The sequence below is a fragment of the Octopus sinensis genome, linkage group LG5, assembly GCF_006345805.1.
Source record: "Octopus sinensis linkage group LG5, ASM634580v1, whole genome shotgun sequence".
Taxonomy (NCBI): Eukaryota; Metazoa; Mollusca; class Cephalopoda; order Octopoda; family Octopodidae; genus Octopus; species Octopus sinensis.
In genome coordinates, this window is record NC_043001.1 from 91,049,202 (window position 1) to 91,068,148 (window position 18,947).

The 18,947-nt window shown below is 37.8% G+C and overlaps 1 protein-coding gene across 4 annotated transcripts in view; it reads left to right on the plus strand.

Annotated features, from left to right (window-relative positions):
* The window catches only part of LOC115212090 (etoposide-induced protein 2.4 homolog), a 37,918-nt gene that overhangs the window by 4,410 nt on the left and 14,561 nt on the right, over nt 1–18,947 (plus strand). The window contains exons 1-3 of one of the 4 annotated variants that reach the window (XM_029780924.2): nt 7,499–7,816; nt 16,062–16,306; nt 18,609–18,669. In XM_029780924.2, coding sequence (XP_029636784.1) covers nt 16,164–16,306; nt 18,609–18,669 — 204 coding nt within the window. In that variant the 5' untranslated portion in view covers nt 7,499–7,816; nt 16,062–16,163. Of the gene's footprint in view, nt 1–7,498; nt 7,817–8,018; nt 8,225–8,641; nt 8,683–16,061; nt 16,307–18,608; nt 18,670–18,947 lie in introns of those variants that run through there. The other 3 variants (XM_029780922.2, XM_036502942.1, XM_029780921.2) reach the window with 3 other exon arrangements.

Here is an 18,947-nt window from a genome sequence, read left to right on the forward strand (position 1 = left end):
GGCTTACAAAAAATAAGTCCTCCTAGGGTCAATTTGCTCGACTAAAAGCGGTGCTCCAGCGTGGCCACAGTCAAATGACTGAAACAGATAAAAGATTATAAACACACACACATATATCTTTTAATTTTTTTCAGTCATTTGACTGTGGCCATGCTGGGGCACCACCTTGAAGGGCTTTAGTTGATCAAATTGCCTCCATGACTTTTTTACAAAAGCCTGGTACTCATTCCATCAGTCTTTTAGGCCGAACCACTGTTACAGGGATGTAAACACACCAACACCAGTTGTCAACCAGTGGTGGGGACAAATAGAGACACAAGATATAGTAAGTATATATATATATATATATATATATATATAATATATATATATATAATATATATATATATATATATATAAGAATGAATGTTTTTATTATAATGAACGTGTGAAATACAGGAAGGGACGAACACGGAATACAGACAAATCATTCGAAGCCTTCAATCTTCAGTCAGACACCGAATCATCATAGCAAATTTCGGCTGTTCAATTCTGATATTTGCTCCAACTCGGCCAGCCCCAAGAAAAAAACTAAGCTGTAAGCATTAGATTTCTTGGTAGAAGACAGGAATGTGAACGCACAAGACGGATGTGAATACAAGAGACGAAAACGAAATTGAAAACAGTAATGAATAAACAAAACATATATAACGATGGTTGTCATACGACTTTAGACCAAATGAGACAAAAACACAACAACAACATAGCTGGCGTAGAAATAATTACCGTTTCGGTAGCGGGGACACATGTTGGTCGAGATACGAAGGCCAACAGAATGGTTTAAGAAGCAGCAGGTCGCAGGAGAGAGAGAAAAAGAGAGACAGAGAGAGAGGGAATCAAAGAGGCTGGAAGGCAGGGGACAGAATCAGTGACCAAGAGAAAAGGAGAAAGAAGGGATTAAGGAGGATGGGAGGAAGAGGGGAGGAAGAGAGGGGAAGAATCGGAGGGCGCCAAAAAGTTTGGTGAAGAAGCAATGGCGGGTAGTAAAAGACAGTGTGTATAGAAGTCGTGCAGGGTTTAAAATTGGACAAACAAACGGGGGGGTGCACGTAACGCCGCAATAATATAAGAATGAATGTTTTTATATATAATGAACGTGAAATACAGGAAGGGACGAACACGGAATACAGACAAATCATTCGAAGCCTTCAATCTTCAGTCAGACACCGAATCATCATAGCAAATTTCGGCTGTTCAATTCTGATATTTGCTCCAACTCGGCCAGCCCCAAGAAAAAAACTAAGCTGTAAGCATTAGATTTCTTGGTAGAAGACAGGAATGTGAACGCACAAGACGGATGTGAATACAAGAGACGAAAACGAAATTGAAAACAGTAATGAATAAACAAAACATATATAACGATGGTTGTCATACGACTTTAGACCAAATGAGACAAAAACACAACAACAACATAGCTGGCGTAGAAATAATTACCGTTTCGGTAGCGGGGACACATGTTGGTCGAGATACGAAGGCCAACAGAATGGTTTAAGAAGCAGCAGGTCGCAGGAGAGAGAGAAAAAGAGAGACAGAGAGAGAGGGAATCAAAGAGGCTGGAAGGCAGGGGACAGAATCAGTGACCAAGAGAAAAGGAGAAAGAAGGGATTAAGGAGGATGGGAGGAAGAGGGGAGGAAGAGAGGGGAAGAATCGGAGGGCGCCAAAAAGTTTGGTGAAGAAGCAATGGCGGGTAGTAAAAGACAGTGTGTATAGAAGTCGTGCAGGGTTTAAAATTGGACAAACAAACGGGGGGGTGCACGTAACGCCGCAATAATATAAGAATGAATGTTTTTATATATAATGAACGTGAAATACAGGAAGGGACGAACACGGAATACAGACAAATCATTCGAAGCCTTCAATCTTCAGTCAGACACCGAATCATCATAGCAAATTTCGGCTGTTCAATTCTGATATTTGCTCCAACTCGGCCAGCCCCAAGAAAAAAACTAAGCTGTAAGCATTAGATTTCTTGGTAGAAGACAGGAATGTGAACGCACAAGACGGATGTGAATACAAGAGACGAAAACGAAATTGAAAACAGTAATGAATAAACAAAACATATATAACGATGGTTGTCATACGACTTTAGACCAAATGAGACAAAAACACAACAACAACATAGCTGGCGTAGAAATAATTACCGTTTCGGTAGCGGGGACACATGTTGGTCGAGATACGAAGGCCAACAGAATGGTTTAAGAAGCAGCAGGTCGCAGGAGAGAGAGAAAAAGAGAGACAGAAGAGAGAGGGAATCAAAGAGGCTGGAAGGCAGGGGACAGAATCAGTGACCAGAGAAAAGGAGAAAGAAGGGATTAGGAGGATGGGAGGAAGAGGGGAGGAAGAGAGGGGAAGAATCGGAGGGCGCCAAAAAGTTTGGTGAAGAAGCAATGGCGGGTAGTAAAAGACAGTGTGTATAGAAGTCGTGCAGGGTTTAAAATTGGACAACAAACGGGGGGGTGCACGTAACGCCGCAATAATATAAGAATGAATGTTTTTATATATAATGAACGTGAAATACAGGAAGGGACGAACACGGAATACAGACAAATCATTCGAAGCCTTCAATCTTCAGTCAGACACCGAATCATCATAGCAAATTTCGGCTGTTCAATTCTGATATTTGCTCCAACTCGGCCAGCCCCAGAAAAAAACTAAGCTGTAAGCATTAGATTTCTTGGTAGAAGACAGGAATGTGAACGCACAAGACGGATGTGAATACAAGAGACGAAAACGAAATTGAAAACAGTAATGAATAAACAAAACATATATAACGATGGTTGTCATACGACTTTAGACCAAATGAGACAAAAACACAACAACAACATAGCTGGCGTAGAAATAATTACCGTTTCGGTAGCGGGGACACATGTTGGTCGAGATACGAAGGCCAACAGAATGGTTTAAGAAGCAGCAGGTCGCAGGAGAGAGAGAAAAAGAGAGACAGAGAGAGAGGGAATCAAAGAGGCTGGAAGGCAGGGGACAGAATCAGTGACCAAGAGAAAAGGAGAAAGAAGGGATTAAGGAGGATGGGAGGAAGAGGGGAGGAAGAGAGGGGAAGAATCGGAGGGCGCCAAAAAGTTTGGTGAAGAAGCAATGGCGGGTAGTAAAAGACAGTGTGTATAGAAGTCGTGCAGGGGTATATATATATATATATCATCACCGTCATTTAATGTCCGCTTTCCATACTGCCATGGGTTTGAAAGTTTGACTGTGGACTGACAAGCTAGGAGGCTGCATCAGGCTCCAGTCTGATCTGGCAATGTTTCTACAGGTAATGCCCTTCCTAACACCAACCACTCCAAGAGTGTAGTGGGTGCTTTTTATATCCCACTGGCATGAGGGCCAGTCAGGTGCCACTGGCATCGACCACGCTTGTATGGTGCTTTTTACGTGCCACTGGCATGGGAGCCAATCCAGCGGCACTGGCATCGACCACTCTTCTCAAATGGTGCTTTTTTTGTGCCAGTACAATAAACACCTCCGTATATTTTTAGAAACTTGACCATTATATCTTATTATTCTTCCCTTCCTTTTCGAGGTTTACCATTTACTTTAGTAACCCCCTCCCCCTGTACCATTTTCTGTACTCATTCCTCCACCTTAGTGCCTTTCAAACATATCACCCAACCTCACACATATTCATTCCTTATATTCTTATCTCTTGCTATCTCTCCCCTACTCCTCTCCCGTCCCCCTCATAATATAGTGATCATCAACTAACACTCCTTTTTCATTTTCTCTTCCTTTTGACCATTCTCCTCATTTTAACATACACATCTTTTCTCTCCTTTTCTCTATCTACTTAATACTATCACTACATTCTCAAAATTTCATTCACACCACAAGACCCCTTTGAATGAACAGCACATGGATTCTGTCTCCACATTTTCCATTTGTAATGACAAAATATGAACTACTATCAGAATTTACATACCTTGGGCAAGAAGCATTTTACCAATCCTACACATCGATGTCCTTAGATAATGGAACTGCAACTATAACATCCTACATATATTCTTATTTTCAATCTCTTATTTCCCTTTATACTTCCTATTTCCATCTTTTTCCAAAATAACTCCTTATATTGAACTCTACTATTTCCTTCTATTTAACTATCCCATATTGTCTCTGATGAAGGGATGTCACTAATATCCCAGAAACAGCTGTAAGACTAACTTTCTCTTTATAAATGTCCTGAAAATTCCATAGAGCCTTGGCTTTGTTGTCTCATTTTATTCAACATTATATATCTATATATATTGGGTGTGTATGTCGTCTCATGCCCCTACCCCATACAATCTTGCAAAACCCACCCACTCACACTCCTGGACTCTGTCCTTACTCACTTTGTACCTTGAAGTAACACCTCATCACTGCTGTTTGTTTGTAATTATTATTCATTCTCACGCTCTCTAAATGTGAATAGCCATATGTCTCCTGTAGGTGCAATGGCCCAGTGGTTAGGGCAGCAGACTTGTGGTCAGAGGATCATGGTTTTAATTCCCAGACTGGGCGTTGTGTGTGTTTATTGAGTGAAAACACTTAAAGCTCCACGAGGCTCTGGAAGAGGGTGGTGGCAACCTTTGTTGTACTCTTTCGCCCCAATTTTCTCTCACTCTTTCTTCCTGTTTCTTGAGTAACACTGCAATGGACTGGCGTCCCATCCAGCTGGAAGGAACACATACACCATAGAAACAGGGCCCCATGAGCCTAGTTTCCCAGTTTCTAGGCTTGAAAAGGGCGCATAAAAAAATAAAGTCTCCTGTACAAGTACCTGCTCTACCCAGTCCTCTTCTCTCACACTTTAAATCTCATTACCTGGCTTAAAGGTCTCCCCACCCTCGAGTTTGATAGTAAGCTGCATGATGAACTCACTAGCGCTGGTACAGTGCCAGGTGCATGTTAGGAAGGGCATCTAATTGAAGAAAGCTTGCCAAGCAGACACTGGGGTGCAAAGCAGTCCTTGGATTGGTTTGGTCCTGTTTAGTCATCCAACCCATGCCAGCATGGAAGATGGACCTTAAATGATGATGATAATGTATATATGTGTGCATGCGCGCGCACGTTTATATATACATGTATATACAGCTACGATACAGGGACGTGTGCAAGCGCGACCTGAGGACTGCCAACATCTGTGTGGACACGTGGGAGGAAACAGCTGCTGACCGCTCTGCCTGGCGTCGGATGGTGAGGAAAGGCGTTTCCATGGCTGAGGAGAGGAGAGCACAGCTGTGGTTGGACAGGCGGGACAGGAGGAGGACAACTGCAGCAACACCCCACACGTACCCATCGATGTTCGTGTGCAGCAAATGTACCAAGGACTGCCACTCTAGAATTGGACTGTTCAGTCACAGCAGACGCTGCACATCATCAAAGTAGGCCCCACCCTTGGCGCAACCCATTGTCTATCAAGACAGACGGGGAAAGAAAAATACACACACATACGTACAGTAGAACCTGTTTACGAACGCCTCTGATTACGAATAAATCCTGCTTTATGTCTATCTATCTATAAATATATATATATATATATATATATATATATATATATATATATATGAGAGAGAGAGAGAGAGAGAGATGTACTCGCATAGCAAGTAATTTGATCTGAGATCGTGTGCTGAAACGAAAACAATTGCAGCGTGGAAGGTGTTTATAAGCCATTTAAGAAACACACAAAAGCCGTTCGATTCAGCATGATTCAAAATCATGCAGCACGGATTTTTCTCAGTGAACAGGTCGCGGATTTTAGCGACGAAAATATTTTGACAAATTAAACTTAATGTTGAAGTGAATTGAACGGCTTTTGTGTGTTTCTTAAATGGCTTATAAACACCTTCCACGCTGCAATTGTTTATATATATATATATATATATATATATATATATATATATATATATATATAAAATTAAAATGAGGGTGAAAAATTGGATATTAATTTGCTAACATCAATTCAACACCAGTGGTCTAGCATATGTTGTAACATATTTCGTCTTTAATTTCGAGCATTTCGGCAATTTTAACCAATCGCTGACATCCATTTAGGTAAATAACATTCTGTACATAATGAATATGTCCCTCCTTTAAGAAACAGATTGGGTTTATTTACATTTGTGAAGAAAAAAGATACCCTAACCCTAAATCTAAAATAGATTGAAATGCAATAGATCGATACTAGGGTTATAATTATGGGTGACAATTTTATACGACACCGCTACGGAAAATGGGATTTTTTTCTAGCGGTGTCAAATGAAAATGTCACCCATAATTGTGGCCCTAGTATCGATTTATTGCATTTCAATCTACTTTAGATTTAAGGTTAGAGTTAGGGTTAGGGGTTGGGGAAGGGTATCTTTTTTTCTTCACAAATGTAAATAAACCCAATCTGTTTCTTAAAGGAGGGACATATTCATTATGCACAGAATGTTATTTACCTAAATGGACGTCAGCGATTGGTTAAAATTGCCGAAATTAAAGACGAAATATCATACAACCTATAGAATTTTCTCAATAAAGCCAATGAAAATGATATTTTATAAACACATTCTACCAATATACGAAGTTTAAAACTTTTTAGTTACCTAGAAATTATGTTACAAAGTGCCGTTCAAAAGGAAAAGATCCAACACCAGAAACGTAAGCGAGCAGGACAAAAGAAAAGTAACAAAAATATAGATTAATCATAAACAATGTTTCATTATATATATGGCCTGCTCGCTTAGCCAGCGGGGTGGCGTCATTCAAAGGCTAAAACAATGCGAACGCATTGTGACCAGCGATGTGTAACAACATCTGATGGTCTGGTCGGTCACGTGACGTGATATATATATATATATATATATATATATATATATATATATATATATATATATATATAATATAGGGTGAAATTAATTAATTTGGAATAATCATTAATTACACCAAGTAGATCTCGGCATGTAAAAGCCTCATTCGAGGAAAGTTTAAGTAATACTAAGTAATTAAGGGTTTAGCAACGAATTGCCTCACCACACACCGAATTTAGAAATAGCAGTCAAAAGAGTTATAGCTATTCTTTCTACTAAAAGGGGGGGGGGAGATCTCAGTAAAAACACAGCACTTGAAAGGCAAACACAGACAGGTAAGAGAGAATGAAATGACGGCAATCTATCATACATATATATATATAAAGCACGATTTATTCGCGATCAGCGTTGTTCGAAAACAGGGGTACTACTTTATATATATATATATATATATATATATATATATATAAAGAAAATAGAGATAATTAAGTTAATAATTATTTATTAATTACAATATATATATATATATATATATATATATATAATATATATATATATATATGAATGTATATATTTATATGCATATGTTCACATACACACACATTTATATGTGTGGTAAAGGCCGAAAGAAGCCAGACATTCTGTGGGCACATCATAATTGTTCGGTACTACTTCACTTGAAGTAACGATAAAGTGGAAATCGTTGTGTGCTATAGCTGACTGTTGCTGCAAACTGTGAAATACACCCCCATCCACCCCACACACGTGTATATATACATTTGCAGTTACTCGGGACCAGTAAACAACTGTTTAGTTCTAAAGACTGTTGAACTATCTGGAGTACTTTTCGTAGTAATCTGTTTAGCCAAAGATACGCGGAGGTTCGAAGTTAATTTTGCCAAGGTCTATTTGATCCTCTGTCTGTTACTCTTTATATAGAATGTGTTTGTGTTTACAAATTAAGCGGGGAAAATACGCAATATACGAGGTAGAGGCTCTTTATTTTAATTCCTTAATACATTTTGTGCCGGATAATAACTACTAAAATATGATGTCACTCTTTTGAAAAATGAGACATATTTCTTCGTTGTAGGTGTTAGGGGAAATTTGTCCCCTAATTAAATTATATTAGAAAAATCGTAATAAAAATCACAACAGTTGTGCGTATTGTTCGATAAACTTACCCATGATCATATTTATTCAGAATTTTCATGCAATAAATACCCCACTGAGAACTGTATTAAACCTTTTTAATTTACAGTATTACTGGATTTAAATAATTGTTCATTTCGACATTGATATAGTTCAACGAGTCAAATTCAGATGAAGCGAACCGAGAGTGAAAATAATCATTTCAGTACGATAGATTCTTACGATTTATCCTTAATATTTAATGGTTAGTAACAAAATATATATTCTCATAATGCATCCTTAATTTTTCATGGCTAATAACAAAACATATGAAAAGTAATTATTTTTTCTTATAGTTCCTGACAAGCTAAATGTCATCAACATCATTAGAATACTCCGAATTTGTTGATCACGAGGAAAATTTCGTAAACCATGAGAATGTGAGAGAAACAAAAAAAAGTTTAGAATATGAACACACAAACACGGAACGTAGGAGTTTTTCTTTTTACCTGGTATTCATAATGACCACGAAGGTCACTGTAAAGTTTGTAAAAAAAAGTGACAAAGAAAAACAGAACAAAACTTAATCGTGCCGTATATGTGTACTAATGTTATGCTTAATAGTTTATTATCTGTTTACTAACATTGTGATAGTTTACAATTTTTTTTCTTGTGATCAACGATCCAGGAACACAGTCCGAAGTCCATGGCATGAAACTTGACGTAAGCGCATAAAAACAACTGCTTTTCATATTTTTATCATGGAATGAAGTCCAACTTATTAAGGCCATCGTAAGCTTTAAAAATCAACAACACACTTTCAAAAATATGTTTTGTTTCTAATTATTGTTTCACAAGTTAGCTAGCTCACCAGCTATACTTTTATTTCCATCTGTTATTTGTAATGTACAAGTTTGTATTTCTTTATTGTTATGAATCGTAATATTTGTTTCCTTTGTTGATATAGTACCTGTTTTTCATTGATGCTACTGGTTATTGCCCTCCACCATCACGAGTTTGTTCCCTCATAACTTTGTTAGTGCATGTTTGTTTTTTTTATGGAATGTTGCAGATACATTTCTGAAAGTGTAGATGACGATTATGTTGATATTTTTTCTATATTATTATTATTACTACTACTACTACTATTACTATTCAGTGACTTGCTCATAATTTTTTTTATATATAACTTACTGGGTCTAGAGGTAAGGGTAGTTCTCGTGTCCTTTGAAGAACCTCTGAGACTGCTGACACTGATACCATTAATGTTCCATTGATTCTGTTGCAAATCGATGACTGCAGGAAATACACGAGCAGGGAGGAGATTCCAGAGTGCTATCAGCAGGTTTGGGCAAACTGGTTAATACAGAGCTTGGAGAAGAAGGGTTAAATATAACTAGGGTGATGAATAGCTGAGAGTGTCTTTGTAGAGAAGGTACAAGGAACAGGTTATTATTGTAGTGGTAGAATAAGTAAAGAGAGGAAACAGCATACTTGTGGTGCAAAGTATGAAATGGGTGATTTTATGGCAATCAATTGAGTGGCCCTTTTCTCAGTACAATTTATGATGTCATGCGAAGACATGTTGGGGCAAGCGAAATCGAATTGAACCAGCCAGGATCCCTGGTCTGGTGGTACGTAAAAAGCACTATCCGACTCGTGGCCGATGCCAGCGCCGCCTCGGCTGGCTTCCGTGCCGGTGGCACATAAAATACACCAATCCGACCGTGGCCGTTGCCAGCCTCGCCTGGCACCTGTGCAGGTGGCACGTAAAAAGCACCCACTACACTCACGGAATGGTTGGCGTTAGGAAGGGCATCCAGCTGTAGAAACATTGCCAGATAAGAATGGAGGCTGGTGCAGCCTTCTGGCTTCCCAGATCCCCGGTCGAACCGTCCAACCCATGCTAGCATGGAGAACGGACGTTAAACGATGATGATGATGATGTGTATGTAGCAACAGCACTGTCCCAGATGTGGGCCTTACTTGACCTTTATAGAGTATCAGTAATTGCTGCAGGATGTAATGTTCTCTGACCTTGAAGAGAAACCAGACTTTGGGATGTAGTTCTTGTTATGTTAAGGATGTGTTTTCACTAGTGGAGATTCTCAGTGATAGTGAAACCTGGAATTTGGAGTAGCTGTGAGGGATTGAGCTGAGTTCTTTTCATGCTAGGTGTTCTGATTTTTGGATTCTTTTGCTCCCACTGGAGTATGCTTTCAAAGACTGATGTGTGGATGCTACATTGTTGGGAAAAGTCTGGGAAGAAAGGGAGGTCACATCATCTGCATAGAAGTGGATGTTTATCATCATCTTTATCATTTTAATATTCATTTTCCCATACTTGCATGGGTAGGGTGGAGTTTATTGGGGTAGATTTTCTACAGCTGGATGCCCTTCTTTTTGCCAACGTTACCTGTTCCCAAGCAAGGTAATATTTCCCCATGGCCAGACATGATCTAGAATTTTGGAAATGAAAGACATTCAATTACAGCAATCACATGATATCATGACAAAGAGATACCAACACTTACACATAAGTATATAATGGGCTTCTTTCAGTTTCCATCTACCAAATCTACTCACAAGGTTTTGGTCAGCACGGGACAAGATACTTGCCCAAGGTGTCACACCATGGAACCAAACCACATGGCTGGCTGAAAAGTAAACTTCTTAACTATGTAGCCATATGTTGATGTGCAGGTATTTTAATTTATGTGTTACAGTTATTACACAGGGCAAACTTGTTATTTTTATAATTTTGTTTAGGAGACCTGATCTACTTTCTATCTATTCTTCTTCTAGAATGTAAAGTCATTGAAATAAAAATATCCTTCCTCATGTCATGGGGGTATATTTTCTTTATTGGTGTATTTTTATTGCTCTGATTCTGCTGTATTTTACATGTGGACAACAGGAAATCTGGCCCGCTAACCAACATTAAACTGGGCTCATTACTCAGAAACTGAAAGCATCAATAATAATTTGTTACTATGGGCATTAGAACTTGTCTAGCTTAGGAGACTATATAGCCAGCATTCAGCTTGATCAATGTTACAACTAAATTTACCTCAACAAATTCTCACCATCTTGAAAGCTGGGAACATGTTTTAAGTTGTGAATGGCTACATCTAGAAATTTGATTGAAATATTCTTACTAAATGCTTTATAATCTCAGAGACAGAACTCTCACCTATGTGTTATTGACAACCTTCTTGTACATGAATGGAGATGTTAACCAGTTCATTGCTGTTATCTGTTTCCTGGTTAATTTTCAACAGTTTATTCATTTTTGTAAAATTGACGTCATAATCTGATAAATAGATTTCCTAATCTAAAAAACTACATTCACAAACTGTGCCATCACTATCTCATATATCAATAGTTGTTAAGTCATATAAAGACCAAAGAAAATACAGGAACACTGCACTCTGAGCCTAGCCATTTTAGGTTGCACAGTGAATTTTTGAAATTACAGGCATTTAGTCTATGTAAAAAAAATGACATCAAATTAGAAAGCATTTTTAACAGAATTTATTTGTGAATAATGTTTTCCAAATTTTGGTAACATGAAAAAAAGAACAAAAACAAAAATATGTCTGTGCATGTGTAAGAATACACATACATGCATTCATTGATTATTTTGTCCAAATTATGGATTTCTGACTGTTGATTGTTTTCAGTATTACAAATAAGTTTGAAAGCCACTAAACTGTGAGTATCATCATTTTGTAATTTGCCAAAAATAGGATACTGTGTTCTTTTGACCAGTCTCTTAAAGAAATCAAAAGCTGCTTCTGAGTAATAATATTTGTACATCATCATCATCATCGTTTAACATCCGTTTTCCATGCTAGCATGGGTTGAATGGTTTAACCAGGTCTGGGAAACCAGGAGGCTGCATCAGGCTCCAGTCTGATCTGGCAGTGTTTCTACAGCTGAATGCCCTTCCTAACGCCAACCACTCCGTGAGTGTGGTGGGTGCTTTTTATGTGCCACCGGCACAGGGGCCAGAGGAGGCTGGCAATGGCCACAATCGGTTGGTGCTTTTTACATGCCACTGGCATGGAAGCCAACTAAGGCGGCGCTGGTATCAGCCACGTTCGGTGCTATTAATTCCAAACTAGAGTACTTGTGGAAATATTGCAGTTAATTTGAAAATTTATATGATTGTTGAAATTTTATAGGAACTAAGAAATAACATAAATTCTACTAGAATGGTCTGTAGATAACAACAGGCATCACCAAACTCTTTTCTTTTATTTGGAAAATGGAATTTTTTCTGAAATATTATGTTATCATTTCATTAACTTCACCTGACATATTTCGCTTAACTCCTTTGCATTGCTTAAAGATTTTTGCAAACATCTTTTTATATTTAAAAATTTATGTTTTTCTGAAATATTTGATCTTGTCATGGTGTCAAGTCCACACGGATAGTACTGAAGGTGCAGTCTTTGGAGAGAAAATTTTTTTTAATGTTCTCTCCTAAATGTTCTCTCTTCATTGTACACTCGTCATTTCTACAATAAGAATTGTTATCTATTTTAATCTTTGTTAAATAGTGAACTCATTTTAAAAAGAGCTACATATAGTCATCCATAAGAAAATACTCATGAACTTCTCTTTACCATTATATTGTGATGATGTTACTGAAAGTTTTGAAAATGTAGTCAGAATAATGTATATATCAAAAAAAATAATACCTATAATAAATTCATTAATTTTAATTAAGGAGCAATATTGAAGATATTATTTATCTGTAGTATTATTCTGCTACATTACAAGTACATTAGTTGAGACCCCCTTTGGTCATGACTGACCATGGGATTGCACCTAGGAAGTTACCCTCCCAGGCACAAGTCTGGGCAAGGTTGTTTATGGAAGACCAGCAGTCGCCCATGCATACCGGCCTCCTCTCTCCACGCCACCAGTGTTATGCAAGGGAAAGGCAAAGGCCGATACAGCTTGGTACCAGTGATGTTGCAACTCATTTCTACAGCTGGAGCAACGTGAAATAAAGTGTCTTGCTCAAGAATACAACACGCAGCCCAGTCCAGGATTCAAACTCACAACCTCATGATCGTAAGCTTGACGCTCTAACCACTGAGCTATGCGCCTTCACAAGTACATTAGTAATACTTTAATAAATCATAATACACTATGCTGCTGTAGGGCACACGTATGGCTGTGTGGTTAATAAGTTCACTTCCCACCCTTGTGGTTTGGGGTTCAGTCCTTCTGTATGGCACCTACGGCAAATGTCTTTTTTTATAGTGTCAGCTTGACCAAAACCTTAAGAATGGATTTGGTAGAAAGAAGCCTATTGTGCCTATGTATATTTGTATATATGTGTGTATTGTTTGTATCTCTTCAACTAGACATTGTACAATAGTTGTAAATGTGTGTCATGGTCATACAACTGATGTGATTTGTATGTAGTCTTCCATGAAAACATGTCACACAGTATAAACCCACACACCACAAGTTCCAGAACATGTTTCCCCCCAAAAAAAAAGACACATATGCATACACATATATACACCATCAAAAAACGAAAAACATACATACATACACACAGCTAAAAATAAACACACACACACACATACACACAGCTAAAAATACACACACACACAAACAAAACAACACACTACAAAAAACAAACACACATACACACCGAAGCCTTTAACACATTTAAAACCACAATTAAATATCTAAACACCCACTACCAATCAACAAATAAGGATCTGTCACACAAGCAGAACATTCCCCCAAAAATCAAAATCACACATACATACACCCACCACAATATACAAAACATATTTCCAATAAACAAAAACAACACACATGCAGAGACACACACAAGCACACACACAGCTGATCAAAACTACTGCTCACATCCCTTCAATAGAAAAAAAAAGATAAAAAGAAGAATACTTTGACAATATATCCCAAACATACACATACGCACACAGCAAAACAAATGGCAAATAATTCCACCCTAATTCTCTGAATAACCATCCTTAAAAAAACTTTCAACCATTTTCTCTTAGTAGAAAAAGAAAAACAGAAAAATCTTTTGACTATAAATTCCAAGTGTGTGTTTGTCCCCCATCACTACTTGACAACTGGGGCTGGTTTGTTTGCATCCCCATAACTTAGCAGTTTGGCAAACAAAGTTAGTAGAATAAGTAAAAGGCTAAAATATTTACTTTTTCAACTATATAATAATAATATATATATATGACTGTGTGTGTGTGGTCAGAAATGTGTTTCTTAACCATATGGTTGTGGGTTCAGTCCTAGCATGTGGCACCATAGACAAGTGTCTTGTACCATAGCCTTGGGTTGACCAATGCCTTGTGTGTAGATTTGGTAAACAGAAACTGAAAGAAAACTACCCGTCTGCCACAGCAGAATTGATACTGGTGCTGGTGCCTTGTTAAAAACCCCCAGTACAGTCTATGCAGTAGTTGGCATTAAGAAGGGCATCCAATTGTAGAAACCATGCCAAAATAGGTAAAAGAGCCTGGTGCAGCCCCTGGCCTTACCAGCTCTGGTCAAACCATCCAAATCATACCAGCATGGAAAACAAGCATTAAATAGTGTGTGTGTGTGTGTTTGTCCCTCATCACTACTTGACAACTGGGATTGGTTTGTTTGTATCCCCATAACTTAGCAGTTTAGCAAACAAATATTAGTAGATTAAGTGACAGGCTTAAATAAGCACTGGAATCAATTTGTTCTACTAAACTGTTGAAGTGGGTGCCCCAGTTGGCAATCTTCACTTGCTTTCAAGTAAGGTAATATTTCCCTTATTCCTTTGAACACAAACAGCTCAATGGCTGGACATGTTTTCACAGAAGATTGCAAACGAATGACACCGCTTGTATAACAGTGACATTCATTTACAACCAATGCATAAACAATTCTCTGTTGCTTTGAGCATAGGATGATTTTTAGTAAGTTTTTCATTTAACCCCAGGTCAACCTTGATCAAGCAGGCTCATGATCAAAGGTATTTCAGCTGTTAGTGTGAGAAATTAATACTTTTGCCAGTAAATGTGCTGTACAGGTAAAGAGAAAATTTACTAGTCATTTGACTCATAGGTGTTGCACTATATTAACTTGGCTATGAACAATAAGTTTTATTGAGAGAGATTTACTGCCAGTCTAACTACCGCAGCTTAAGCTTTTACATATATTAATGATGTAATATAAATGACAAATGATTTAAGCACAAAGAAGATAAAGAAGGAATCTGGTGGAAGTGGGTGGGAAGCAGAGAATTTGACAGGTAACTTTGCAATACAAACAAAGTAAATTGACTTGAAACATGAATCAAAACCCCAAATGTTGAGAGAATAAATACATTATTAATTAAAAAAGAAATAAAAAAAATAGGAGAAATTTGCTGGCAGCAAATCAATATTTACATCATCAAGTGTAGAAGTGTGAGTAATAAGAGAGATGTATAATTGTTATATCACTACCCACAACAGCTTCGGTAGCTGTAGTAGTTTTTCACTCATAAAATTCTGAAGCTACTTAGCTGACATTTTAGTAATGGAAAAAGCTTGCGTGTATGTCAGTCGTTCTTTTATTCTTTCACTTGTTTCAGTCATTTGATTGTGGCCATGCTGGAGCACTGCCTTGAAGGGTTTTAGTTGAGCGAATCGACCCCAGGACTTATTTTTTAAAGCCTAGTACTTATTCCACCGGTCTCTGTTGCCAAACCGCTAAATTACAGGAATGTAAACACACCATCACCAGTTGTGAAGCGATGGGGGGGGGACAAACACACACACACACATAGATATATACATATATGTATATGACCAGCTTCTTTCAGTTTCTGTCTACCAAATCCACTCACAAGGCTTTGGTCAGCCTGAGGCTATAGTAGAAGACACTTGCCCAGGGTGCCATGCAGTGGGACGGAACCCCGGACCATATGGTTGGGAAGCAAGCTTCTTACTGCACAGCCACATTTATTTTTAATTTCAGGAGTTGGTGCTCTCTCTTCATTATACGATTAATTTTAACAGCAAATCTCTCTGGGCATCTTTGTCACTATATGTTTTCTCATTCTCTTCTTTCAGCCAAAGATGACGAATTACCTCAGAACCAGCTGTAATTATATTTTATTTTAAAACTCAATGATAATCATTTCATCAGTTTGATGGGTTTATAGTTAATCAGTGATGATGCCACCCAACTCCCTCCAGGTGATATTTGGTGGTGCTCTCCAAGGCATCTGTGATTCACTCAGGGGTACCATAAAATTTTACAAGATTTGTGTAGAATCTTCTCAGAAAGAGAAAGAGAAGAAGAAAAAGAAAAACACGTAAGTTTTTCTTATTGAATTATCATTATTATTGATGTAAAAATGCATTTTTGTTTTTATTTATTTGTTTTATTAAATTCTTCATTATTTTGAAAACTGATTAAAGAAAGGTGATGCATTTCAACTGAAAGGATGTGTGAAATATTTCAGTAATTAGATAGGTACAGGCATTGCTTCCCAACCATATGGGCTTTGGTTCAGTCCTACAATGTGGCACCTTGGGCAAATGCTGTCTACTATAGCCCTGTGAGTAGATTTTGTAGACAGAAACTGGAAGAAACCCATCATATATGAAATCAAACCAAATTTTTACGACTGGCACCCATGCCAACCTCCCTTCATTGGACACTAAACTCTACTTGCAAAGACCTGTTGGGGCAAGTGAAATCGAAATTGAACCAAATTCGATGACTGGCACCCTTGCCAGTGGAGCACTAACAGCTCTATCCGAGCGGGATCACTGCCAGAGCAGCTGTCCAGCTTCCGTGCCGGTGGCACGTAGAAAGTACCATTTGAGTGTGATCATTACCAGTGTCTCCTTACTGGCACGTGAACAAAACATTCAAGTGAAGTCGTTACCAGTGCTGCTGAACTGACTCCTGTGCAGGTGGCATGTAAAAAACCATTTCGAGCATGGCCATTGCCAGTACCGCCAGACTGAACCTTGTGCCAGTGGCACGTAAAAGCACCCACTACACTCTCAGAGTGGTTGGTGTTAGGAAGGGCATCCAGCTGTAGAAACTCTGCCAGATCAGATTGGAGCCTGGCACAGCCATCTAGTTCGCCAGTCCTCAGTCAAATCGTCCAACCCATGCTAGCATGGAAAGTGGGTGTTAAATGATGATGATGATAATATATATATATATATATATATATATCATCATCATCATCATTTAATGTCCGTTTTCCATGCTGGCATAGATTGGACAGTTTGACAAGAGCTAACTAAGCAGAAGACTGCACCAGTTTCACTGTCTGTTTTGGCAGGATTTTACAGCTGGATGCCCTTCCTAACACCAACCATCTTACAGAGTGGGTTGAGTGCTTTTTATGTGGCACACACCTACATACAATGTGTGTTGGTGTGTTGCTGTCTCTTTGCCTTGGCATGATAGCTGTAAATGAGTGTCCCCATCATGTGAATAGTCACCTTTGTTTCCAATCTTCCATGAAAAACATCTCTGGTCTTGAGGAATATTACCTTGCTTGGAAACAGGTGTGAATTGGTGAGGAGAAAGGCATTGGTTGTAGAAAATCCACCTCAACAAATTCCATCTGATCTGTGCAAGCATGGAAAAGTGAATTTTAACCCTCTGTCATGTCAAAATGGTAAGAGACTTTCTTTCAATCAGCATTAACAGGCTAAGGGGTACAAGGCAAAGGAGAAAAGTGGCTGCAAATATACCACTTGCACTGACCCATAATCCCCGTACTTGCAACATCTACAGGCTTCTTTGCAAATCGTTGGCGGGACTCAAAAGTCACATTCAACATAAGCATTATGACTGACAAAGGTGTAGGTTGTCGGATCCTCACACGTCAAAACTGATGGAGTTCATGATATATATATATATACATGTGTGTATATGTGTGTGTGTTATATAAAATGTGACAACAAAGCCAAGGCTGTGTGGAGTTTTCAGGACATTTATAAAGAGAAAGTTAGTCTTACAGCTGTTTCTGGGATATTAGGGATATCCCTTCATCAGAGATGATGTGAAATGGTTAAATAGAGGGAAATATTAGAGTTCGATATAGGAGTTATTTTGGAAAAGGAAGCTGAAAACTCCACACAGCCTTGGCTTTGTTGTCTCATTTTATTTAACATTTACATGCTCATACAAAACCCTTATTAAACTCCTCCCTTGTATCATTATCGAACCAAGAGTTTAACTACGGCCCTTCTATAGCATTTACATAGCGTTACCTGCCACCTTGGGTCTTCTGGATACCTATACCTCTCATATATATATGGACACACACATGTCCATATACGTGCATATATATATATACATATATACACACACACACACATGTGTGCATATATATATATATATATATATATATATAATATATATATATATATAATATATATACACTTATATACATATACATATATATATATATATATATACATATATATATATATATATATATACTTATATACATATATATATATATATATATATATATACACACACACACACATGTGTGCATATATATATATATATCATCATCATCATCATAGTGTAAATCTTATTAAACTTCAGTGTTTTTCTCTTTCTCTCTTTTGTCACTGTAGAGAACCTTCTTTGATGAAGAACATTTTAACTTGCTGCTTCTGGAATGGAGGTGTCTTTCTGGTATATATCTTTTACCTTATATTATTATCTCTCTTTTCATCATTATTTTTTCAAGCTACTATTGATTAAGTAAGTTTTTAACATGTGTCTGATTCCTGTAACATCTATGATAAGTGCTCTTAGCTAAAGATCTACTTCAATTCTTCTCTTGTTTCTCTGGTCCACCTCTTTCTCATGTAATCTCTTGAAATACTTTGTACATTTTTATATATAAATGCATTTGGTATATTAAAAACTTTGGTTCACATCCTGTTTTACATTATCAGTTATACCAATAG